Source organism: Melanerpes formicivorus, unplaced genomic scaffold, assembly GCF_026170545.1.
Source record: "Melanerpes formicivorus ecotype bairdi unplaced genomic scaffold, bMelFor1.0.p_v2 SCAF_2, whole genome shotgun sequence".
NCBI classification, from domain to species: Eukaryota; Metazoa; Chordata; class Aves; order Piciformes; family Picidae; genus Melanerpes; species Melanerpes formicivorus.
Window position 1 is genome coordinate 56,317,871 of NW_027142354.1, and position 23,723 is coordinate 56,341,593.

Here is a 23,723-nt window from a genome sequence, read left to right on the forward strand (position 1 = left end):
GGGCTCACTTCTAGGGTCTCGTTGCTGAGTCCAGCAGCGGGGCAGGGACGGGGGCAGGGCCGGGGGCAGGGCCGGGGGCAGGGGCGGTGCAGGGGCGGTGCAGGGCCGGGGGCAGGGCCGGGTGCAGGGACGGGGGCAGGGCCGGGGGCAGGGACAGGACCGGGCCGGACAGCCCCCGCTGCGCCGCGCGCTCCCTCCCCCGGGAGGCGCGCGATGCCCCAACAGCGGCTCTGCTCCGCGCGCACGCGATCACGTCACGTGCTGAAGCCCCGCCCTTCTCCGGCTTCCATCCAATGAGCGGGCGGACGGGGCGGAGAGGGGCGGCTTCCCCGCACGGCGATTGGTGGTGTCGGACGTCAGTCCACGGGCGGGGCGGGCTCGAAAGTCCCGAGTTCGTAGCTGGCAGCGGTGCAGCAGGGCAGGATCTGGGGTCACAGTACGGTGGGTGTCTGTGGTGCGCGGTACTGACTGGGGTGCGCAGCTCAGGGTGCAGCGGACTTGCTCGGACGGGACTGGGATTTAGCCCGAGGCTGCCCGGGCTGTAGGGTGCTGCTTTTCGGTCAGGTGGCCTCTTCCCAGGGCCCTGCCAGGCACGCAGGGTCAGGCCCTGTTAGGCCCCGTGAGTCGTTGTGCTGAAGTAATGCTAGGTAGAAAGTTGTGACTTTGGAAAGGGTTTGAGTCTTTGCCAAGGCTCATCTGTAATTCCCGGCATTTGGGGGTTTCCAGAGCCGGGCACCCCCAGTGTGGCACCTGGGCGGTTCCTATGCTTCTGGTCCAAGGTCTGGTAACCAAACCCTGCCACAGAGCACCCAAAGAAGCTGAAGGCTTCCCTAGCCCTGAGGGAAGGGAATTGTGGGCTGATGGTGGCGGGAAACCCAAAGCGTGATGTGTGTGCCAGCAGGGATGGCGGGCAGGAGGCAGGACCGGAGCCTGCGGGAGGAGCTGACATGTGCCATCTGCTGCGAGCTCTTCCGAGAGCCCGTCATGCTGGACTGCATGCACCACTTCTGCAAGGCCTGCATCCAGGGCTACTGGGAGAGCTGCACCCGCGTCCCCTCCTGCCCCCAGTGCCGCCGAGAGTTCCCCAGCCGGGCGTTCCGCACTCACTACCTCCTGGCAGGGCTGGTGGAGAAGGTGCGGCGCTGCGGCTCTGCGGAGCACCGGCACAAGATGCAGGTGAGTGGCCGCTGCCCGGACTGGGGAGAAGGGGACAAGTGCCCTGTGAGTCTTGTGCAGCCCCTGCGAGCCCACCACCCCTCCTCCTGCAGCTAGTTCCCCTGCTGGGTTACCTGACCCAAGTTCAATGATGTTTATGCCGTCCTGATTCATTCCCTCTCCCTTTTGCTGCACCCTCTCTTCTCTTGCACTCATTTCCCTCACTGCCATGCCTGCCTTCCATCACAGCCTCCCTGTCTCTTGCAAAAGGACCATGCAGCTGGGGTTAAGGGCTGCCTGTGCTGGGTATGCTGCTTAAGGAGTCAATCCCTGCATGAGTCAGATCCCAGCACACAAGGTTTAAGACTTGTGCAAATGGATAACCCAGGCTGGAGTTCCCACTCTTAAAAATCAAGTTGCTTCGTTATGTGCACACACAAGTAGTGCTCAGGACTGTGCAGCAGATGCCTTTGTAGGAAGTTCTGTTGCACCTTCCTCTGGTGCTGGCCTCTGGGATGGACCCTGAATCACAGTACTAACATGCTCTGCCCACCTTCTTTCCCCTCATCCTTGCAGAAGCACCTGGAAGATGCTCTGCAGGCTCGGCAGAAGGAGCTGGAGAACTTCCTGCGGAAGAAGCGCGCGGCGCAGGAAGATATCTGCAGCCTGACGGTAACGCTCTGCAGCACCTGCCCTCTGCACAGCCTCTGAGTTGGTGTCTGGAGAGGGTTTAGCTCAGCTTCTTGTGAAAAAAATCCACATGAAGGTGCGGGGAGCTGAGCAAATTCCTCAGCATGTAGGCCAAGGCCTGTGGCTGCTGGATGTTGAGCATTGAGCACTCAGTGCAGTGGTTAGAAGGTGTGTTAGTGCAGCAGGTGAGTGGTAAGGGCTGTCAGCTGAGCAGCCTCTTCTAGCCCTGCAGTGCTGCCATTCCTGGAAGCTCTGAAATCCTGTTGTGTCTGAAGAGGTGGCAGCAAAACTGAAGGAGCTGGGTCAGCAACAGTGTTGGTGCTACAGAGAGCTGTGGCCTTGTCGCAAGGACTGTGTTTGGATTCACCATGAAGCTCTGAGGGGATGTGAGGAGCCTGAGTGCTCTCTGGAGACTCAAGTGGCAACAGGCTGCCTAATTGGCACTGATCAGTGGAGCAACTACCTGACTGTGCTTCCTTATTGAGTGACATGAAAGTATTAAAAGCCAAGGAAGGAGCAAAGCAGAAGTAGTTGGGAAGTGAGATAAAACTGATAGGAGGCTGTCTTCTGACCAGAGTCTGATCCCTCTGCCTGCACTGTTTCATACCTCTATCCCACTGCCAGGTTGGGAATGGACCTTTGAGGTCAATGGAGAGGTGTTAGGAAGTAAGCATATGCAGCTGATGTCCCTTTGCAGTGGAAGAGCTGACTAAGAGGGGTTTCAAGAGTAAAGGAGCAAACTGCACAGCCTCCCTGTTCAAATCAGCACATCCTCTGTGGTTCTGGTGTGTCAGCACAAGCACCTGCTAGAGCAAAGGGAGGCTGGGGTGCCCTGCCTGCTGGTCAACTCTCAGCTGTACCCTGGGGGAGATGGGTTTCCTGCTGCTAGAAGGGGATGCACGTTTCAGGAAGCACTCCTCGAGAAAGTAATGAGGGTGAAGGTTGCACTTGGAGATTAAAAGCTTAAAGACTGGGAAAACACCAAGCCATTGGCTGTCTCTTGTAAACAAGCAGGGAGGCAGTGAGAGCACAAGAGGTTGGCTGGCAGACTAAACAACTAGAAAAAAAGTGACCTCTGAAAGGAGCTGAATGTGGCTTTATCAGCCTTAACTGCAGAGAGTAGTCTGTGCAGCTCCCCCACCTCTCCCATACAGAGAGGAGCCCTGAGAGGTGGAGGCATTGGAGAAAAAGAGCAAGTTACCAGTGTCAGCTCTGCCCAGGGCTCTAACCTGTACAGCTGAGTGTGCAGCTCCACAGAAAGAAGAGCTCCAGTTCTGCACACAAGCAAATTCCTGGTGGTGTGGGAGAGGGCTGTGGGCTCCCACTGTGGCTGTGTGCAAGGAGTTCTAGTTTGGGTGACTGAGTCACCAGCAGAGCCTGGCGGGGGGGGGGGTTGATTGGTTGGTTTTGGAGGGTTTTTCCCCACCCCTTGGCTCTGCAACCTTGCAAGTTGTCCTTGTGTCCTGCTCTCCATCCAAGAAGTCATGGGTGTGCCTGGGACACTGATGCTTCCACCTTGTAAGCAGCGTACCAGGCCCAGCCATCCTGTGCCACTGCCTGTGTGTTGTAGCTGCCAGGCCAATCTCCTGCCTTTTCCCTCTGCTCAGAAGCTGTCTGGGGATCTGAAGTTCAAGATTCGGGCAGAGTTTGGCCGCCTTCATCAGATCCTGGAGGAAGAGGAGAGAGCTGCGCTGGCAGAGCTGGGGGAGAAGGAAGAGCAGCTGCTGGCACAGCTGCAGGAGGATGTGCGCCGGCTGGAGGAGGGAGTGTTGGTGCTGCAGAAGGACATAGAGCACATAGAGCACACCCTGAGCAAGGTGGAGGAGGTGTCATTGCTGGAGGTGAGCCTGCCTGGCTGGCCCTGATGGGAGGCTGAGGGATGTTTCAGGATCTGAGCTGGGGATGGGGAGAGTCCTAAGTGACAGCACTAGGCTGTACCTGGAGGTTGGTTCTCACTGCTACCTCTGTAGGTCATCTGCCCCATCCCATGGAGTCTGGAGGCTATAGCCACAATGGCTGTGGTGATCTCTCAGATGTGGGGGCTCTCAGAAGCCTTCCTTCCCTGTCACCCCTATAAAACTGCCTTGGCTGTGGTGCCCAGGCAGTTTCCCTCAGGGTAGGGGTCCTGGCAGGTTGGTTTCTCTCTGTCCTGTATAGCAAGAGGAGGCAGGACAGGGAGGTTATTTGTGCAGCTGCATTAATTACAGACAGTAACTGCTCATTCTTTCTGCTCCTCACTGCAGGTGGAGAGCCTGGATATCAGGTACGTGTCTGGCATGAGAGAAGCTGATTGCCTTTCCAGGAGCTTATCTCTACCCCTGGCTGGAGCCACACAGGGGAGGCATCTTATCTCAAGTTTTAAAAGCATCACAAATTGCTCAGTGAGCTGCTGGTGCTGTGCTAGGTGGTGGCTGGTCCCCAGCATGTGTTGGATGCTCTCCCTAGGGAGCTGGGCTGGAAGAGTGGGAGAAGGAGACATGCTGGTTTGGAACAGGTACAAGAGCTGTGCATGCTGCAAGTGGGAGTAAGGTTTATGCCCCAGACTTTGGGTGTTTTGACTTCTACCTGTCCTTAGCTTTTTGCAACTCATGCAGCCGCAGAACTGACCCAGAGGAAGAGATTTGGCTAAGGCTGCGAGTAGCCGAGAGCCAGAATTGCCCTAGGGGAGCAAATCCCTGTTCTCTGCCTCCTTCCCTGGGGGCTGCCCTGGCTGCAGTCTGGCTCCACAGGCCTGGCTTGTCCACCCACACAGGAGTCGTGCCTGGGTGCTGGTCTGCCAGCAGTCAGTGCTCCAGGAGCAGTGCTGCCAGACGTGTCTCGGTCCACACCACCTCTGCCCTGAGCCACTTGCCCACGCTGTGGGTGGCACTGCTGCAGGTGGAGTGAGCAGCTGCTGAGGAGGTTTGAGTCTCCTCTTTACCACACCCATTGTGCATGGTAGCCTGTTGCAGTCCTGACCTTTGCTAGGGGCACAGCATGGGGGCTGAGCTCTGCTCTCTCCACCCCAGGCCCTCAGTGCGTGTTGAGACCCAGCCTGCCTTTGACCTGGAGCGCTACAGAGACAGCTGCAGCGGCCCCTTGCAGTACATCTTCTGGAGACAGATGCTGCAGTCTGTCTGCCCTGGTGAGCTGACTGCTGTGAGGGGTGGGTGTGCTGGCTGCAGGCAGGGCTGGGGGTGCTCTGCACAGGGTATGTGCAGTACATCTGGGGACAGATGCTGCTGACCACTGTGAGGGGTGGCTGTGCTGGCTGCAGGCAGGGCTGGGGGTGCTCCACACAGGGTATGTGCAGTACATCTGGGGACAGATGCTGCTGACTGGTGTGAGGGGTGGCTGTGCTGGCTGCAGGCAGGGCTGGGGGTGCTCCACACAGGGTATGTGCAACTGGTAAAATGCCATGCTCACTGTGCCCACAGCTCCTGCCCCACTCACCTTTGACCCCGAGTCAGCCCACCCCAACCTGGTCTTCTCCAGAGACTTGACAGCAGTGACAGAGAGGGACCGGGCCCGGCCCGTGGCCAGCAGCCCCCGGCGCTTCCGGCAGTGCGTCAACGTCCTGAGCTCGCAGAGCTTCACCAGCGGCCAGCACTACTGGGAGGTCTGGGTGGGCAGCAAAACCAAGTGGGATCTGGGGGTGGCCGCTGAGGCTGTGGACCGGGCAGCAAAGGTCAAGCTGTGCCCCGAGAACGGCTACTGGACGCTGCGCCTGCGGAACAGGGCTGAGTACTGGGCCACCAGCACCCCCTGGGTGCGCCTGGCTCCCCGCCGGCCCCCCCGCAAGGTGGGGGTCTTCCTGGACTGCCAGGAGGGCACCGTCGCCTTCTTTGATGCTGAGGACATGTCCCACCTCTTCACCTTCCACCAGGTCTCTGCAGAGAGGTACTGCCCCTTCTTCAGCACCTGCTTCAGCGACGGCAGGGACAACGCAGAGCCCATGCGCCTCTGCCACCTCAACCTCTGAGGGAGGAGGAGGAGCAGGGGGCCTGGGGGACACCAGCCTGGCTCCTTCTCTGCTGGCTGACTGCTTGCCTGGGGCTGTGGTGGAAGACAGCTTGGCACATGTGGACTTACCTCGTGGGTGTTGGAGGGACTGTTGTGAGAGCAAAGATTGGGATGAGTCTTTCCAGTTCCTGTCTGCCCTCCCTTCTCTATACCATGGCTGGGGTCCTGCACAGCATTCCTGGAGGTGCCTGGCACCTCTTGAAGAGCAACTTTGCATGCCAGAGCATGGCATGGCGTGACAGCCATAGCCCCAGACCCACAGTGGAGGAGGCTGCAGGCTGCTTGCAATTCCTGCCCTTCCTATGAACCCTGTGGAGCTGGGCAGTGGTCCCAGAGCACCCTCGGGTGCCTCTTGCTGCTGCTTCCCATCGGTGGGCTTCCTCTGCTTGAAAAGCTGTGAGGGGAAGGGCTCCAGGCTGGCGGCAGAGGGAGCTCAGTGCACGGGTGTGGGACTGCTGCTGCCTCCCTTCTACACAATCACCATTAAAGTACAGGAGAAAGATCTTTGCCTGCTGGACCTCCTCTTTGCTGCGTGCTGGGAGGGATATCTCTTGCACACCCTGGGGCCACCGACCAGCCCCTGCTTCAGCCCAGACTCCTTACCCCTGCCTGCAGCAGGAGGCATGGAGGAGCCACTGCTCTCACTCAGCCCTGCCCTTGGACTGCTCCCAGCACATCTTGCAGCAGTTCTTGCTCTTTTGTTTACCCTCCTGTATCAGGCTGCTGGATCCAAAGGTGGGGGTTGGCAGCCCCATGGGATAAGGAGGGTCACCTGAGCCCAGCCCTGCTCTTAGGCTCCTGGGCTTTAAGATTTGGCTTCTTGAGGCCTGGCTGGCTCTTAAGCACTGTATATATGAAAAATGCAAAGTCTCCTTTCAGGCCAAGTTCATGAAAGCCTGGGCAGCCTTTGGTGCTGGGAGGAGGCATCCCCCAGGTGGCTCTTTGCCTGTCAGCCCCATGTGGCCTCACTGGCAGCACCATTCCTGCAGGAGAGGGGCCTGGGGATCCTGTGGGTTTGAGCTGGAGCTGGCTGCTTCGGTTTGTGCTGGCTCTCTCCTTGCCTCACTCGTGAGTCTGTGGAGTTGACAGGGCAGGAGCTGGTCAGATCCTGGCTGGTGGGAGTGATGTGTGGGAGGGAGGGAGGATGGCAGCACCTGAGGGGTGTGGAGTTGCCATGTTTGTTGCACTCATGTCCGCTCCAGGGTCAAAGCAGAGGCTGGAGCTACCCTGATCCTGCACAGCACCTGGTATTGGCTGGAGCCTGCAAATTCCTCCTCTGCAGAGGCTCAGGCTCAGCTTTCCATGCTGTGAGGCATGAGGGCTTTTCAGCTCCACAGTTGGGCAGAGCAGGTCCTTCATCCTCCTTCCCCTACCAGGAGGGACAGGACAAGGGGCCCTTCTTCCCATGGTGCCATGAAGGATGTTCCTCTGCTCTGTCCTTCAGCACTACAGTGTGCCATGGCTGGGCTCTGCTGTAACACCTGCTTTTGAGGTGTCTTAATGCCTGTGCCAGGGCAAGAGAGGACTTTGTGCTCAGGGAGGTTGACCTGTGGCAGATGCAGGCAGATGTGCCCTCCTGAGCAGGAGTTCTGCAGGCTTTGGGGGTGAAGCTAGGTGCAGTTGCTACTGGGAAGCCACTGCTTTGTACAGCCTTGCTGGGGGCTCAGGTGTGCTTGAAGGGGATGTCAGGGGGTTCTGCTCCCTCCTCATCCTCAGCTGGGCTTTAGCTAGTGACTGGACTCTGCTCCTTCCTGGCTTGGTCCCTGGGCTGGACTGCCTCCTCTCCCAGCTCCTGCCTTGTCTTACCAAAGCCTCAGCTGAAAAACAGAACGGAGAAGAGGAAGCTGTGGGCTTGGCAATGCTGCCCTGTGCGGGGCTGTCACCCCCCTCAAGGGGCGTGAGCCTCTGAGGGGAGGTGAGGCTGGGCTGATGGCAGCAGGGAGCCGTGCCCGGGGGCCTGAAACCCCTCCCTCAAACGGGGGCTGAGCGAGGGCAGGCAGCAGGCAGCCATCCCCAGCTGTGAGGGGAAGCAGAGCTGCGGGCAGGGAGCAGGGCCAGGCTTTGGTGTGTGCCGCGTGGGCCCCTCTGGTGGCACAGGCTGCCAGCAGTGCACTCAACAGGTGCCAGTGCCAGTGCCATCGCTGCCACCTCCTACACCTTCCCTTTGCCGGAGGCAGAGCTGGAGAGCAGTGAAACCTGCTTGTTCCAAATCCCCGGGCTGAGCAGGCTCCCGAGGAAGCATCTTCTTCCTCCTCCTGCTGCTGCCTGGCTGTGTGTGGTGGCATTTCAGGGTACAATGTCCTCACCTGGCCCTGCCAGCAAGGAAGGGCTCTAGCAGGAATGCCTGGGCAGGCAGAGCCCCTGCCCTGCCCACAGCACCTATGGCAGTTCCTACATGAGGGGAAATAGCTGTGCTGAGCTGCTGCATGTGCAGCATTCACCTGGTGACAAAACACTGAAGTGGTGTCTCAGAAATAGATTTCCCTGCTAAACCTGAGCACTGTGGAGTAGAACCCACGGGTGGGGATAATGCAGGCCCTGGCCCTGGGTTCAGGCAGAAAGGCATGAGATAGTGGGCACTGTGGCAGCACCCCACTGCTCCAGCATCCAGTCTCTGCACCTGCCAGGGCAGACTCTCATCCTCTGCCCCCAGGACCAGGCTCTGTTTCCCTTGCAGGTTACGTAGCTGTTTTGTCCCTGGGTGTCCTCAGAACCTTTCCCATAGCCATGCCTGGGGCTGGGCAGTGTCTGGCAGCTCCTGCCCGGCGTCTGTGTTTTCTTCCCGTGCTTTGGGGAAGCCTTCACTTCCACAGGTCCCCTCCCCACCGCCACCCCCCGTGTGCTGGAAGCGGGGCAAGAGTTTAAAATAAGATCCTTTTGTTCCCCGGGGCGCCAACAATGGAAAGGTCCCATCGGTCCCACAGCCACCCTCTGCTTGTGATGGAAAATTCCCCGTTGTGGCGGGGCGAGCCCTCCCCGCTGTCCCGCCGTTAGATGGCAGCATGGACAGGCTGGTCCTCGCCACCGCCGCCTGCACGCTGCCGCACTTGGACTGGCAGCGATGGAGAATGCCAAAATCCCTTGGTTTTGGGGGTGCCAGGTCAGGTCTTGTCACGCTCGGCTCGTTCGGGCAGCCCTTCGGCTGTGCATTTCACCCAGCGTCTCAGCGGTGTGATGTGATTCATCCCTCCCTCACCGTCCACACTTCACCACCTCGCCGCTCATCTCTGTGATGATGCCCCCGATGCTCGCAGTGGTGCCCAGTGTGGGTAGGCTGCCATGGCAGAGAGCTGCGCTGGGGAGGGGTCTGACTCCACAGGCTCTGCTCTTCACAGGACGGCAATGGGCAGCGCTGCCTCTTGGCGCAGTCCCCACCTCTGACTCCTCACCACCTCATCACGGCAAGTTTTTAACATCTCTCTCCAGAAACTTGCAGAGGCTTGGGCGCTCGCCTGGGACGGAGGGACACCTCTGCTTCCTGCTCCTTTGGGATGAAGGTCCAAGATGAGTGCGCTGGGAAGCGACGCAGTCGGCACTCTCAGGGTTAAAATCTCATCAGATGGGCTGGGAGGAGCTGGGTAAAATAAACTCTGCGGCTTGAAGGCTCCTAGGGCTTGGGTAGAGGGACAGGGTGATTTCTTCCACAGGTTTGGCAATTGAGTGCACAAGAAGTTTTAACGATTTTTTGAAGCCGAGAGCCCGTGTTTCTCATTCAGCCTCTTTCTTCGTTGTCCACAAGCGTGCATAATTAATAACCCCCTGGGGTGCAGCGTGGGGGTATGTCAGTTTATCTGTTCAGCACTTGGGTGCACAGGCAGCTGGCAGGGCTGTGCCTGCTGTGCCACTGCGCCCCCAAAGCTCTGCCATCACCTCCGTTCACCATCGGTTTGCACTGAGACAGAGCCGCTAGCACTGGGGGAGGGGGAGGGGGGGCGAGGGGCAGTGCCACTGGCACTCATGGGGCAGCACCGTTCTGCTGCCAAAGCCACAGTCATGTGCCACAGGTGACTGTGCTGGGAGAAACACTGGTGTCCCACGCTGCTGGCACGGATGGATGGTGGGAAGGGGGTCCTCAAGTATGTGCAGACAGGTGTGAGAAAGCCCATGTGCGATTCTGCGTGCCCTAGAGGGGAAGAGGGGGAGCTCAGGAAGGAGGGTGGGGTATGCATACAGGTGTGAGGCTTTGGGGGGTGCCCGCAGGCGCGGAGGGGTGCGTGCAAGCAGATGTGCCATGTGTGTATGCCGCTGTGAGGTGTGTGCACAGCCCTGTGAGAGGGGGTTTTTGTGCAACCCCTCTGCTCTCTGCATCCCCTCTGCATCCCCTCTGCTCTCTGCATCCCCTCTGCTGAGAGGTCGCACACGACAACAAGGGAGACCTGCGGGCATTTGGGGGTGATGCAGACATACACCAGTGGGGGTGGGACACACGGGGGTGCACACAGGAGTGCAGAGCGCAGGGTGGTCGCATGGTTACACACACAGGTGTGAGGGTGTTCGTGTGTACGTGAGGCAGGGATGGTGCACACAGGTGTGGGACACCCAGGGACACCGCTGCAGGGATGATGCACACAGGTGTGGGAGTCACACAGGTGCGGAAAGTCAGGACCTCCCGCCGGTGACCGGACCCGCAGGTGCCCTCCCCCCCCCCACTTTGCCTCCCGCCCCGCCCCGGCCCGCCCCGCCGCCCGCCCGGCGCCCCGCGGTGCTCGGCGGAGGGCGGCGGGCGGCCGGGGCAGGCGGAGGAAAAGGAAACGGCCTCGGTGCTCCCCCCTCCGCCGCCGCGCGTTGCCGCCGCAGCTGGGGCGCGGCGGGAGCAGAGCTCAGGCGCGGGGCGCTCCGCACCGCATCGCTCCGCGCCGCCCCGCACGGACCTGCCCGCAGCCCCGGAGATGAAGAGAGTTTGCACGCTGTCCCTCTGGCTCTGGCTCGGCATTGTCTCGGAGGCAGGTGAGCGTCGGGGATAGGGGGCTGCTGCCGCGGTAATACGGGATGGGATGGGATGGGATGGGACGGGACCGGACGGGACCCGGCGCAGCCGCCCGCGTGTGCCCCAGGCGCCGCAGGGACCGGCGCTGCCTGCCGCCACCTCCCTGATCGCGGGCGGGGATGTGCCGTGCTCCGGCGCTGCCCTCCTCGAGGGCACACATCCCCGGTGGGCACCGACACAGCCTGCCTCGGGGTCCTCATCCTCGAAGGGGACCGATACAGCCGGTCCTGAGGTCCCTATCACCGACGGAGACCGCTACAGCTTGCCCCAGTGTCCCCGGCCCCGACCGGGACCGTCACAGCTTGCCCCGCTGTACCCAGCCCCAGCAGGGACCAACACATTTCGACCCGAGGTCTTCTGTCCCCGGCACAGCTTGTCCCGATGTCCTCATCCTTTGTGGTGCCCGACGCAGCCCGCCGTGGGTTCCCCCAGCCCCGACGCAGCCCGCCCCGGAGTCCCCGGCCCTGAAGGGACGCGCCCTGCCGGGTGCCCCCGACGGCTGTGACGACGGGAGGACGGGACGGGGCAGCCCACGTCGTGCCCGTGCCGTGGGTATGCTGGCTGGGAGCAGGAACAGTCCGCATGGGACTCTGGCAAGGAGGGGTTTCTCCGGCCGGGAGGGCAGAGCCGGGGCCGGCTCCCTGCTCTGGTTGTTTATTTTTTCATGCTGGGAGTCATTAATTTGTTAGCGCCAGGCAGCGCGCTGGGGAGGAAAGCGCGACAAGGCGGTGGTCCCCTCGATGTCAGCCAGCCTCCCTCTCCCAGAGGTCACCGGGCTGCCTGGGAAGTCACCCAAAGGTGACAAAATATTCCCGGTGGAATATTTTCCCTTCCCGTAGTGCTTCTGGGGCATGAAGCAGTTGGGCATCAAGTGAAACCCCTGGCCGTGGCTTGAGTCAGGTGGATGTGGGAACAGAGCAGAGCTGGGGCTGCAACACCCTTCCAAAGGGCAGAGACCGTGGGGCAGAGCAGAGCTGGGTGGAAGGGAGTTGCCAGGGCAGTGGGGATGGGGCACCAGCCCCACTGGCTTCCACCCAGGGAAGCTCCTGCCTGCACTGTTTGAGAGACCAGGTCAGAGTGAGCCTGACAGCAAGTTAGTGGTGCTGGAAGCCTGCAATGTAGGGAGATGAATTTTGGGAGCATAAATAGAATTTTCTGTAGCCTTAGCTCTGTGACTCACTGTCCCTGACAGCCTTTGCCGCCATCACTGAAGGGAGCTCACGGGAGGCTGCAGGTCTGGCCACAGGGGTATGGTATGGACAGCGTCACCGTCAGTGGCACTGCCAACCTGCGCTGCCCAAGATACTGCCCTGGTGTGACGGGGCCAGAGGACACGTTGGGCTGCTGGAGCTCAGCAGGGGCTCAGGGAGGCAAGGCAGAAAAGAACCTGCTGGTGGTGGCATCGCGGCGGGAGCTGCAGCTGTTCAAAGGTCTCTTGTTAGCAATTTGTAAAGCACGGTGTAGCTGTCTCAGGTTCTTTCATCTCCTGGAGGTGCAGGGAGCAGTGCTTGGGAGGCCGTGGCCAGCGTGGTTGTAATGTGTGGGCCTCGGCGGCGCAGAGCTGCACAGGGCTTTGAAGCTCCCCAGTGCTGCCTGATTAGCACAGCGACCAAGGGCCGTGTGGGGCTCAACTTGGGGATGGTACCCTGGGGATTTGCTTCCTCTCTTTCTTTTCTACTCGAGACCAATTTGTCAGCATGTAAAGGACCCACAAATCCCTCATTAACCACAATTCCAGCTGGGTGCAAGTATTTGCTCCCCTTGGAAGCAGCAATGGGGGTGTGATACCATCCCAGTGAAACAGGGATGGTGAAAGATTCATCTCAAGATCTTGAAAGGTCTCCTCTGGCTCCGTCCTGCTTGCTCCTGCACCTTGGTACTTGGTGAGACAGGCCAGCACTAGGAAAGGATGCTGTGTGTGAGAGCACAGTCTCCCTGCATCCCAGCTCTGCAATGCTTCCAGGATGGAGCAGAACTGGGGAGCTGCCCTTTGCAGGCAGCAAGATGGGAAAGCAAGCTGAGATTCCACCCCAGGGCATCATCTCTGGGTGGCAATGAGAGCATGCACTCCCTGAGCCGCCGTGCCCTGGGCACAGAGCAATGCTGACCACCCCACAGCCAGATCACCCCACTGGGGACTCCAGCATGCTGCTTGGAAGAGTATCTGCCCTTTGTGTGAGGGAAGGGCCTATGCTTGTGTAGGACCTGAGCCGATTACGTTGGCTGCCACTGCCTGCCCTCCAAGATCAGAGGCACCTCCCCAGCCGGGTGCTCGGACAGCCCTGCGCTGACGGTGCCAGCAGCAACATTCACCTTCTCTGCTGGGGTCTGGAGCAGCTCTTGCAGTGCAGGCACTAAACGTGAGCCATCTCAGCAACACTCCTCCGTGCAACGCCTGTGAGTGCGCAGCAAACCCTGCTCTGGCTTAACCCCACTGCTTGTTAGTGATGAACCAGAGCCAGGGCCTCCAAGGAGGAGATGGATGATGGGGGGGATGCAGCCGGTGGTCCCTGAGGTGCTGCTGGGGAGAGGGCAGCCCGTGGCCTTTGTGCCCCCTTCCAGTTCCAGATGAATGAGCTGCAACTACCACCCTGGGGTTGAGCACCCCAGCACGTAGCTCACTGCCTGCACAAACAACCAGGGGTGGTTGTTGCTGAGCTCAGTTTTACATCTGGTCAGGGGAGCACTCCCCCCGCAGCACAATGTCCCCTGCCAGCACTGGCAGGACAGGAGAGGGCTGTCTCTGGTGTTTCCCACTCCACTGCCTCTCTCCCGTGAGCTTGCTCCACGTGTAATCGCTGTCCCAGGATGTCTCTTGGTGTGGTACTTTCCAGGGCAGGCGTGGGAAGGTCAGGTGCTCCCAGCCAGCCGGGAGGGAACAGGCTGTTCTCGGCGTCCCGGAGCAGTTCCTGGGGAGGGAAAGGGAGAGCGGGATCCCACGGGAACAGAGGCAGGAGCGAGCCGCGGCCAGGCAGCGCTTTCTCTGGTACCACACAGGGCATCCGCAGCACTCGGGAGGTTGCTTTGTGTGGCTGACGAGCAGGAGAGGACTCTCCATGTGTCCCCAGGTCTGCCCACCTCTCAGCACCTTTAGGGAGCTCTGGAGACAGCACCCATCTCGCCCACCTTCTTCCCAGCCACTCCAGCTGGCACAGCAGAGGTGTTTCAAACATCATAGAGCAATGGAATGATTTGGGTTGGAAGGGGCCTCTAAGTGCCATCTAGTCCAACCCTGCTGCAGTGAGCAAGGACATCTTCAACTAGATCAGGCTGCTCAGAGCCCTGTCCAACCTGGCCTTGAATGTTTCCATGTACAGGGCACCTACCACTTCTCTGGTCAACCTGTGCCAGTGTTCCACCACCTTCAGTGTAAAATATGTCCTCCTCCTTTCTAGTCTAAATCTCCTTCTTTTGGTTTAAAACCATCTGTCCTGTCCTTTCCTGTCCAACAGGCCCTGCTGAAAAGACTGTCCTCATCTTCCTAGCATCTTTGCACTCAGCCTGCTGGACTGAAACAGCCCTAAATAATAGGGGCAAGGTGGAGGTTCTCCCTTACCCCCATTTTGGGGGGTTGTGTGTTTAGATCTGGTGGTGGGGAAAAGCTCTAATAAGCCTGGAGTGATGGGGATCCTGGGGGGTCCTGCAGGCAGAGGGAGAAGCAGAAAGCCCTGTGATGGCTGGACCCCATAGGCCGTGCTGCCCATGGAGGGTGAGGAGCTGGTGTGAAGGAACAAGACTGATGGTGGTTTCCATGTGAGGAATGACAAAACATCACCAGGCTCTACCCTTGGGAAAGACAAGGGCTGCAAAATCACAGCTTGCCTGAAGAAGGCAGTTCCTTGTGGGTTCCTGTGCTGGGAGGATGCAGTGTGGTGGGAGGCCACTGGCTTGTTGCATGGCACTGTGCAGTGATGGTGCTGGCCACCACGGGCCTCGGGGGTGCTATAAACCTTTGCCTGAATCCACGGGCAGCTGTGCACAGAGAAATACACGGGCTGGTGAGGAAAAAAATCCACAGGTGGTTAGCTAAAGCTGAAGGCCCCCTTTCCTACCCCAGGCTGAGAGCCAGAGGTGCCCAGTGCTGTTTTGCCTTGACCTGCTGCAGCTACCCCTGTGCTGGCAGTTCCTGCAATCTCCACCTGGGCGAGCAGCAGCAGGGAGCTGGGCACGCAGCGCCCAGAAGCTCCTTCTCCAGCTGGATGCCACGGGGCAGACTGGCAATGCCTGCTGTATGCCGCTGTCTTCTGGGGAGACCAGAGCTGAGCCTTGCCCTGGGCCAGAGCTGGAGCTACTTTTTCTCCTTCATTAAGAAAAGAAATACTGCTGCAGCTGCACTGGCATCTAGTGAGTGGTTAAATGAATTCCAGGGGTTTTATTGCCTCTGGCTATCCCAGACCTTTGTTTCTTGTTTCATGTTGTTAAAAAAGAGGGTCCCAAGGGGGCTTTTTCTCTCTGGTCAGAACAGTTCTGATGTTTTCAGCACACACATTGCTGCCCATCTGCAGTGCCTCATTGTTAGCACAGAGCAGTGGAAGCAGAGATGGCCTTTGGTCAAGTCGGCGAGGAGGCACGAGCCTCGGAGCCCAGCGTCACCGCCGCTGGTGCTGAGCTCCTGCTCTAGGTACAAGTTCAGCAGAAGGAGGGTGAAGACCTGGCCCCACTGCAGCTGGTGGTGAAACTCCCACTAAGTTTTATAAGCTGAAGATATTAAGCAGGGAGTCTCTCCTGGAGTCGTTTCCCTGCTGAGGTAGCAGAAAGAGGTTTCAGCGAGTGACTTGTATTTCACCTTACAACTTCTCCCACGTGTGAATTGTTTTCCTTGCTGTGTTTCTGCCCCCTCCTTCCAGGGAGAGGATCTCCAGCACACACTCTGTGGGCCAAACCTGGAGGTGCCATGGGACGGACGTCATGTGCTAATGAGGGAGGGTGGGTTTAGGGGGTCAGGAAAAGACTCCAAACTGGGGAAACACAGAGGATGGGGTGGTGGGGAAAGGCAAGAGATACTCCAAGCAAGGGATGTGGTCTCCCTTTCTCTGAGTGCACAATAACCAGATGGCTGCTGCATCCCTGCTCTGCTTCTGTGCAGTGAAAGGCAGCAAGGACCCCAGGGTCTGACCAGGGAAGACCACAAGAAAGGGCTGAGTAGGTTGTAGATCATCCTGGTCTTTATCTCTTGTTACTGATGGGAAAAGCCGAGGAGTGATTGGAGAGAAAAAGAAGATGAGGTTTTACCTGTCTGCAGCAGCCAGTCCAGAGCTGGTTACAGCTCTCAGCAGAGCCTGGAAAAGCTCTGTTCAGTTGCAGAGGGATAAGCAGAAGAACGATCTCGGCCCTGCTCCAGCTCTTGGTGCAGAGAGGGAGGTGATCAGAGCAGCTGGATGATGCTTTCAGGATCTATTGCTTCCACGCAAGGTGCAACCACCCACCCACAGCAGGCACGGAGGGGTTAAGCCTTCTGCTGGCCACGGCTCCAGTTGGCTGGGCAAGTGCCAGCTGGTGCGCCGAGTCCGCCCGCCTCGCTCTGCCATGCCGGCACCAGTGGCGCAGCGCCCGTGCCCCATCCCACCGCGGCCACACCGCGTGGCACGGCGAGGCCACCCGCCCGGGCGGGCTCCGGGGCATCCCCCGGGGAAGGGTTAAGCGAAGAGGAGCAGTGCCGATGCCAGGCTGGGTGTCCAGGTTCTCCCTTGGCGGAGGTCAGCGGTGGTTCATGGGAAAGGAAAAATTGGCAGCTGGGCCGGATGTCCCTGCATTTCCCCTCTTCCTGCAGCCGCCTGAGCGACGTTCCTTATTTAGCTTTCCTGACGGACAGGAGGAATCTGATGGCGGAAACTGTCACTGCCTGATAACAGCTCAGGGACCCCTTTATGATGGGCGGCACGGCAGGGAGCGGGGCAGTGCTGCTCCTCACCGGGAGGGGAGAGCCGGGCACCGGGGCTGCCCTTTGCACTGGGTTTTCAGGGGCAGCTGCGGGCAGGGAGGGAAGGGCTGCGAGAGCCCTTCCCTTTGTGCTGGTTTGTGTACAGCCCCCCCTCAGAGCTACTGGAAAGGCTCTCAAGGCCACAAAGTGATGGCATTTACATAGAGACGCGAGACTGGCACCGGTCGAGTCGTTTGGGTGAGGCATCTGAGCTGGTGGAAAGGACCAGGGATAGGGGGACAGGAGGCATGAAGCAAAGCCACCCTGCCAAGGTCTGAGGTCAGGTGAGTCTTTCCACTCACCAGCAACTGGCACATGAAGGGATGCCTCCTCAGGAGCTGGGAGTGATGACCAGCTGCAGGAGTTGAGCACACACATCAGTACTGGGACCAGGTCCCATACAGGGGAGCTTTGACTGAGCAGAAAAGCACTGCAAAGGAGATGTTACTGCATGTTTTATTGTCCCCAGCTTGCTTTTCATAGAGGATGGCATCTTGCTAGTGCCTGAGCCATTCTCTCCTGTGTGCCCACTGTGCCCAGCCCCCAAAACCACAAAAAAAAGCCCCAGAAATGCAGTCTGTATTTGTGTATCCATTGATTTTTGTCTTGCATCCGTGGAGGCCACCAGCCTGCTCCCATCCCAATAAGAGCATTGTTTCCATGGCAATTAATGTGTTTTAAAAGGGCAGGATGCACAGTGAGTGTGGTTTTTAAAGAGCAAGCCCCGACAGGACAGCCCTTGCTGGACTGGGCATTGGACTTTCTGCTGTGCAACGCAGGTTGGCATCACTGTGCTCTGCGTTAGGGTGCAGGACGTGGTGAGGTGGCTCAGCCAAGCTGGGTGGCACAGGGTTCACACAGGCCTGTGCAAAACCACGTTATGGCCTCACACACTGAGGTCACTGCTCCTGTGCTGCTCAGAGAGCTGTGTGTCCCCTGGGGTAGTTAGACCTGCATGCTCCAAGGTCTGACCATTACAGCTTTAGCTGAGCCATGTGAAAAATCCCCCTGCAGGGAACTCCCAGGAGTGGTTTCTCTGCTCTCCACAATATGGCCAGGTCACATACCTGAGCATCTGTGAGTTGCAGGGTTGAGACTTAGGTCATCAGACTGTGCTGGTACCTCAAATGCTTCTCACTTCAGCTAAGTGCAAATTCCTTTTCTGTTTGCTTTCTGTCATCAAGCAGCACAGGCAGAGGGATTGGTGGGAAGGGAATTGCTGTGTCAGTCCCTTTGTGTTTGCCTATTGCTCTGCCAGTGCCACAGCTGTGGGCAAGGCTGGTAAACGTGGGAGGGGAGCAGGAGCTCCTGCCCCAAACCCCAGGGCATGTTTTGGATGGCCATGCTGGGGATGAGGTGCCTGGGGAGGATAACAGAGCTTTGCATCCTCCTGGCTAGTCTAAGGCAGCAAAATCATCGCAACTCATATTGCAAGTTACTTGGTTAAAGTTTTCTGTGTTTCTTATGGCGTCACTTCCCAGCATGATGCATAGTCACCATTGCATCGAGATGAGTTAACTTCCTCTGATCCCTTCCTGGGCAGGAGCCTCTCACCCAGTCCCCATCACATAAGGAGTTTGGTGTATAGCCTAAGGAACTTGCTGTACAGTCAGTGGTGTGAAAAAAGGCTTTTGGAAGACACTCCATCCTCAAAGAGGTGTGGAAGGAATTGCCTTTGGGGATGTGATGGCTGAGCTCCCAGTCTCTGCGGTGTCAGCGCACGTGTGTGTGGCCGGGACTGGCACTGCCCCTCTGACAGGTTGCATTTCACCCCCTTATCTGCCCTCTTCATTGCCACCTCTCCACCTCAGCAGCTTGCAGCAGAGGAGTCCAGCAGAGGGTGAAATAAAAGAGCAGCACCAACCAAACAACTGATGGCCCCAGCCTCGGGAGATGTGGTCAGGAGGAGGCTGGGAGGTAATGGGATCGTGTGGAGTGAGCAGTAGACAAAGGAAGGAAGTTTTTATTACTAGGCCAAATCCTGAAGTCCTTCTGTTGTACTTAGGCCAATGCCTCAATGACTTCAGTGGAGGCTGGTCTGAGTAAAGACAGAAGAAATGGCTGCAGGATCTGGCCCCTGGGTTATTGTGTCACGTGGGAAGTTCATAAGGAATTTGCAAGCTCACGATGGCTCTGCTGAGCAGCCAAGGGCAGCCAGACCTCCTACCTGGGTCATCATCCCCTTCCTCTTTGGGGACACAGAGCACCCATCCTGCAGGGGGTTCACCATTCCATCCATTGGCAAGGATTAGCAGACCAGGTGCCCCAAGTTGGGTAGTGGCTTCACAGGTTTGTGAAGGTCTGCCTGCAAGTTCAGGAAACCCACAAAGGGTTTTGGAGCCCTAAATCAGAGAGGCACGTGAGCTCTCTCTGCAGCAGGGAAGCCTGTAAAAGGTTTACTGGTTTCATGTGCTGCCCACAGCAAAAAACAACCCACCACTACAAAAAGTGGAGTGCTGTGTAGCAGAGCCTGGAAAACTCTCCAGTTTTATTCCACACAGTGGAAGGTCCCACGTTGGCTGGGGGAAGCGTGTGCATGTCTGCAGCCACACGCAGGGGGGCTGGCAGGGAGGCTCAGCTCCAGGCTTGGCTCTCCTCCTGTGATTTGTTTTCCCCATCTCTGAAAGGCTGGCGTCTGCTGAGGTGGATGTGAGGCACAACGACCTAAAGTGAGGGTCAAGTCAATGTTTCCATTGAGGACAGCAAATCTTGCTATTTCCCAAGGCAAGGAGGTTGGGCAGGAGCTATGGTTTATGATCAGGTTTGGAAACTGCCAGCTCAGAGTGCTGGCCAGCAAGGAAAATTGCATCCAGCAGAGGTGATGGCATCCAGCACCCACAGAAACCCAGCACCCATGCAGTGGGTTGTGCTAGCCTGAGCAGAGTCCCCAGTCGAGTGCGCTTTGGTTGGAGTGGCCATCATCCCTTCACCACTGTGCAGTGCTTGGCCCTTGGGCAGCAAAGGGCAGAAGTTTAACAGCATGTCCTGTTCTGGAGCCCCTGTTACAAGAGGGATCTGGATGTGCTGGGACGTGTCCAGAGAAGGGCCACAAGGACAATCGGAGGGCTGGAGCTGCTCTGCTGTGGAGACAGACTGAGAGTTGAGGTTGTGCAGTCTGGAGAGGAGAAGGCTCTGAGGAGACCTTCTTGTGGCCTTCCAGGATCTGAAAGGGGCCTACAGGAGAGCTGAGAAGGGACTTGTTAGGGTGTCTGGGAGTGATAGGACTAGGGAGGATGGAACAAAACTAGAAATGGGTAGATCCAGATTGGATGTTAGGAAGAAGTTCTTCCCCATGAGGGTGGTGAGAGCCTGGCACAGGTTGCCCAGGGAGGTGGTGGAAGCCTCATCCCTGGAGGTGTTTGCAGCCAGGCTGGATGTGGCTGTGAGCAACCTGCTGTAGTGTGAGGTGTCCCTGCCCATGGCAGGGCAGTTGGAATTGAGTGATCCTTGAGGTCCCTTCCAACCCTGACAATTCTGTGATTCTATGTCTCGAAAGCATGGTGGCCAGCTGCTGGGGGTGGGGATGCTCCCATGGGAGATTCACCCCAGGAAACTTCCCACACCATTGGGCAGGCAGTGTGTGGTCTTTGTGCTGGGATGAAGCACAGGGGAAGCAACCACCTTGCCTGCAACCAGAATCACTCAGCGACACCTCTGTAAAGCAATCGAGCTACTGTAGCATGCATCTGGGCCTGCTGAGCACTCATCTGGGTGCTGGCTGCTGCCAAGCTCTCTCACACAGCTGCTCTCTCTAAGTGCTGGCTCTGGCAGTGCTGCTGGTGTGGGGGGGTAGTGTCAGGGCATACCCTGGTCTTCATCTCCTCTCTGTGCTGTGACATCCCAGTGCACGAAGAGGAGCCAGAGCACAGCTGTACTGCATTCTAGGCAGGCAGGCTAGAACCCAGTGCGTGTCCCCTTGGGTGACAGTGCTGCGGTGGGGTTTGCCTACTCAGTCAGGTAGATCCACCCCATTTGCTTGCAAAGCAACCAGAAGCCATGGGTGGTGGCTTGTTGTCCCCAGTTTGACTATGTGAGGATGGGGTTTGGTGTGCTGCAGGGAGGTAGGAACCTTTCCAGCGGCAGCAGTGACACCAGAACCGCACCCAGCCCAAGCTGCAGCGCTCACTGCCACGGTGCCTGCGCTGCCCAGCGCTGCCCCTCCACAACCCTCGGCGTTTCACAATATTTATGGCCACTCCTCACCCTTGGCTGCTTAGACAAATAAAGCCTAATGCAGCCTGAGGCAGTTAATCTCTGGCTTTCCAGCCTCCCAGCAATAACAAGGCCTGGGTGGCATTTTAAAGAATGCACTGGGGGAGAGGGGGAGCGCCGGGGTGGCTTTTACACGGTGGTGGAAACACAAGCCTGCCTTCGCTGGAGATAAGAGACGTTGGCCAGGCTGAGCTCCTGCTCAGAGGTTATAGTGGTGATGGAAGGCAGGAGACTCTGCCTGGCGTTGGCCCCGCGGTAACCTTTGCCAAAAGAAAAACACTTCTTAATACAACAGTAAGTTTAAAACAGAAAAGGCAAATAAACAGGGCCCCAGGTGAACTTAGGAGACCTGTGCTGGCACGACGAGAGATGGGCATGGTGAAATGGGCTGAGCAGCACCTGGAAGGGATGTGGTCTCCAGGCCCACGTTGCTGGAAATGGGAAAGGGCCCACGTCTCTCCTCAGTCCCTAGGTCCAGTGTGGTGCCAAAGCTGCCAAACAACTTCTCCTGCCTTTGTGGTCCAAGCCAATGTGTCTTCCCTTCATTCACACCTTGGCTTTTCCATGGGGCTGAGACGGCCATCTCCAGCCTCGCCCCGTGGCTCTGAGCACCCAGCAGCTGGCGGTGTCCGAGCAGGGGCGGCCAAGGAAGCGGCGTGTTGTCTCTTTAGCACCATTTCCCTGCTGGTGCTTGTGCTCCTTGGGTGGAAGTCATTAGCATGTGTAAAGGCTTCCTTCCCCCTGCGTCCGCTTGCGTGCTCTCCCCGCTGAGCTGCGTGGCAAGGGAAGCACCTTTGAACGGGAAAACAACAGGCGGCCGCTGAGCATCAACAAGAGAGTAGCTGGGTGTTTAGGAAACTTGGTAACTTGGTAACCTTCTCCTAAGTCGTTTCTGAAAAGCAGGCAGAAGGTGTTTTTAGCTTACTGGCCTTCGAAGAGCACCAGAGTCCCACGGTGCCATTTGGGCTGGGCGTTTGGCTGGAGGAATCCTGCCGTGATACACAAAGTGTGACATTTCCAGCTCAGCCTTTCTTGGAAGGGAATTCAATGAGCTTCATGGCTGCGTGAGGGGTGTTATGTGGAGGTGGAGAGAGAAATCTGTGCAGATGTTAAACAGCCAGCTAATCTCAAGTGACGTGAATGCCCCCATCCACTTTGGCTCTCGGAGATGCTGATTACCATCTCCCGCTGCAGCGGGTCCTGGCTTGCGGTCGCAGCTCTGTGCCAAGAGAAACCGAGCGCACCACTTGCCATCGGTGCCCCGGGCGAGCCCTGCGGGGCTGCCTTTCTTCCCAGCCCTGAGTTTCATCATCCTCACTTCTCTTTGCCCAGCAGGGAGCAGATGGGATCGCTGACCTGGGCGTGAGGGGAGAGCTTTACTGCACTTTCTAGAGCCCGTCCCTCTTGGGGATCCTGCAGAGAGCAGAGAAAGGTTTTTATTAACCACATCAGGGAAGGCTCTGGGTTTGGCCAGCTCTGGCTGCTTTCAAGGATGGCAGAAAGCCAAGTTGTGCAGTGCTATCCAGGAGAGTTGAATTTTTTTCATCTCCTACGTTGCAGTAGGTGCATTTACCCCCCGGGAACTGCATCTCCCTTCCTGCTCGAGCAGATGTCAAGAGGGCTCTTAGATCCGCAGCAAGCGCTCAGAGCTCTTCCAGCAGCCTTCTCTGCTTGTGTGTGTCTGACCTCGTACCTGAGGCTCGCTTCCTCTGCCACTACCTCTAATGACTAATGCTGCTTTGAAGAGCATGTGCCTGTGATCTTCCTGCCTCCTCTGGTGCCCACCCCGTCGGAGGCAGCAGCAGGGGTCGTGCAGATGCGGGGTGCGCACGTGCGGGCGCGCATGTGAGAGGCTGCACCAGGGAGGAGGGTTTGGCTCTCCTGCTCCCCAGGCAGCAGCTCTCTGTCATGCCTGTGACCACTCTTCCCTTTGCTGCTGCGTTATTATTTTTTAAGATCCTACTTGATGCTTGAAAACCCTACTTTGACAACCAGGAAGCCTAAATTCCTCCTGCACTTCGCTTGTGCTTCCTGCTTTCTGGATTCATCCACATCTAATGCAGCTTTTTCATGCTGCATTGGCTCTGGGATAAATCCAGTTTCTTTCTTCCCTGTTATCTTTCATTAGGGGCAATAAGGATCCCTCCTTTCTTGTTTTTCCTCCAAGCCAAAGCAGCCCAGTTCCTGCTGCCCTACCCTCTGTGGGTCAGGTGGGGATGGAGGTACAACGAAGCTGCATGGCAGGCTTGCAGAGAGCCTGGAGCAGATGGAGAATTGAATCCAGGTTTTCCAAGGCCAAGATAATTATCTAATTGCAAAACTGTTTTTTCCCCACTTGCCCTGCTCATCTGCTTCTCTTGCACTCGGCAGCTGATGATCAGCTTGCGGATGGGCTGTTCGGCAGAGGAGAACAGGCACTGCCAGCTCCAGGCAGCTGTTTGGTTTGAGGGCTCTGAGTTGATTTCAGTTCACGGCTAAGTAGTAAACATCTGGATGCAGACACCAGGGAGATCAAAACAGAGCAGGTCTTTTCCTGCTGGCACAGTGCCTCCCAGTTCAGCTGCATGGCTTGCAGACCCCTGAAAAAGCCCAGCACAGTCAGCCTGGGTGCAGCAGCCTGGGCAGGATCCACAGGCTTTGCTCAGGGTGGGGGAACCTGCCCTGAGTGGGGTGCAGGGGCTTCTTCCATGCCTTGCTCAGTCTGTCCATAAGCCAACAGTCTTGGGAAGAGCTAAATCTTAAAAGGCCAACTATTAT

At 58.0% G+C, this 23,723-nt stretch overlaps 2 protein-coding genes across 4 annotated transcripts in view; both read left to right on the plus strand.

Annotated features, from left to right (window-relative positions):
* Positions 1 to 383: 383 nt before the first annotated feature.
* On the plus strand, positions 384 to 6,349 carry LOC137453269 (zinc-binding protein A33-like). 2 transcript variants are annotated; one of them, XM_068162394.1, is made up of 8 exons: positions 384 to 441; positions 902 to 1,176; positions 1,732 to 1,827; positions 3,453 to 3,686; positions 4,089 to 4,108; positions 4,854 to 4,969; positions 5,262 to 5,593; positions 5,711 to 6,349. In XM_068162394.1, the coding sequence occupies exons 2-8, from the start codon at positions 904 to 906 to the stop codon at positions 5,804 to 5,806; spliced, it is 1,167 nt and encodes a 388-aa protein (XP_068018495.1). In that variant the 5' UTR covers positions 384 to 441; positions 902 to 903; the 3' UTR covers positions 5,807 to 6,349. The 2 variants fall into 2 exon arrangements, with proteins under 2 accessions (XP_068018495.1, XP_068018487.1); XM_068162386.1 differs by having other exon boundaries at positions 5,262 to 6,349.
* A 4,211-nt stretch (positions 6,350 to 10,560) lies between these two features.
* Positions 10,561 to 23,723, plus strand: part of FLT4 (fms related receptor tyrosine kinase 4) — a 63,614-nt gene continuing 50,451 nt past the window's right edge. For both annotated transcript variants that reach the window (XM_068162418.1, XM_068162408.1), the window contains exon 1: positions 10,561 to 10,794. In XM_068162418.1, coding sequence (XP_068018519.1) covers positions 10,737 to 10,794 — 58 coding nt within the window. In that variant the 5' untranslated portion in view covers positions 10,561 to 10,736. The remainder of the gene's footprint in view (positions 10,795 to 23,723) is intronic.

Bases quoted from the DNA above. Each gene is read 5' to 3' on its own strand.
- LOC137453269 (XM_068162386.1), top strand. From the start codon at position 904: ATGGCGGGCAGGAGGCAGGACCGGAGCCTGCGGGAGGAGCTGACATGT. The intron at 1,177-1,731 runs GTGAGTGGCCGC...TCATCCTTGCAG, and splicing joins AGCACCGGCACAAGATGCAG to AAGCACCTGGAAGATGCTCT. The intron at 4,109-4,853 runs GTACGTGTCTGG...TCTCCACCCCAG, and splicing joins GTGGAGAGCCTGGATATCAG to GCCCTCAGTGCGTGTTGAGA.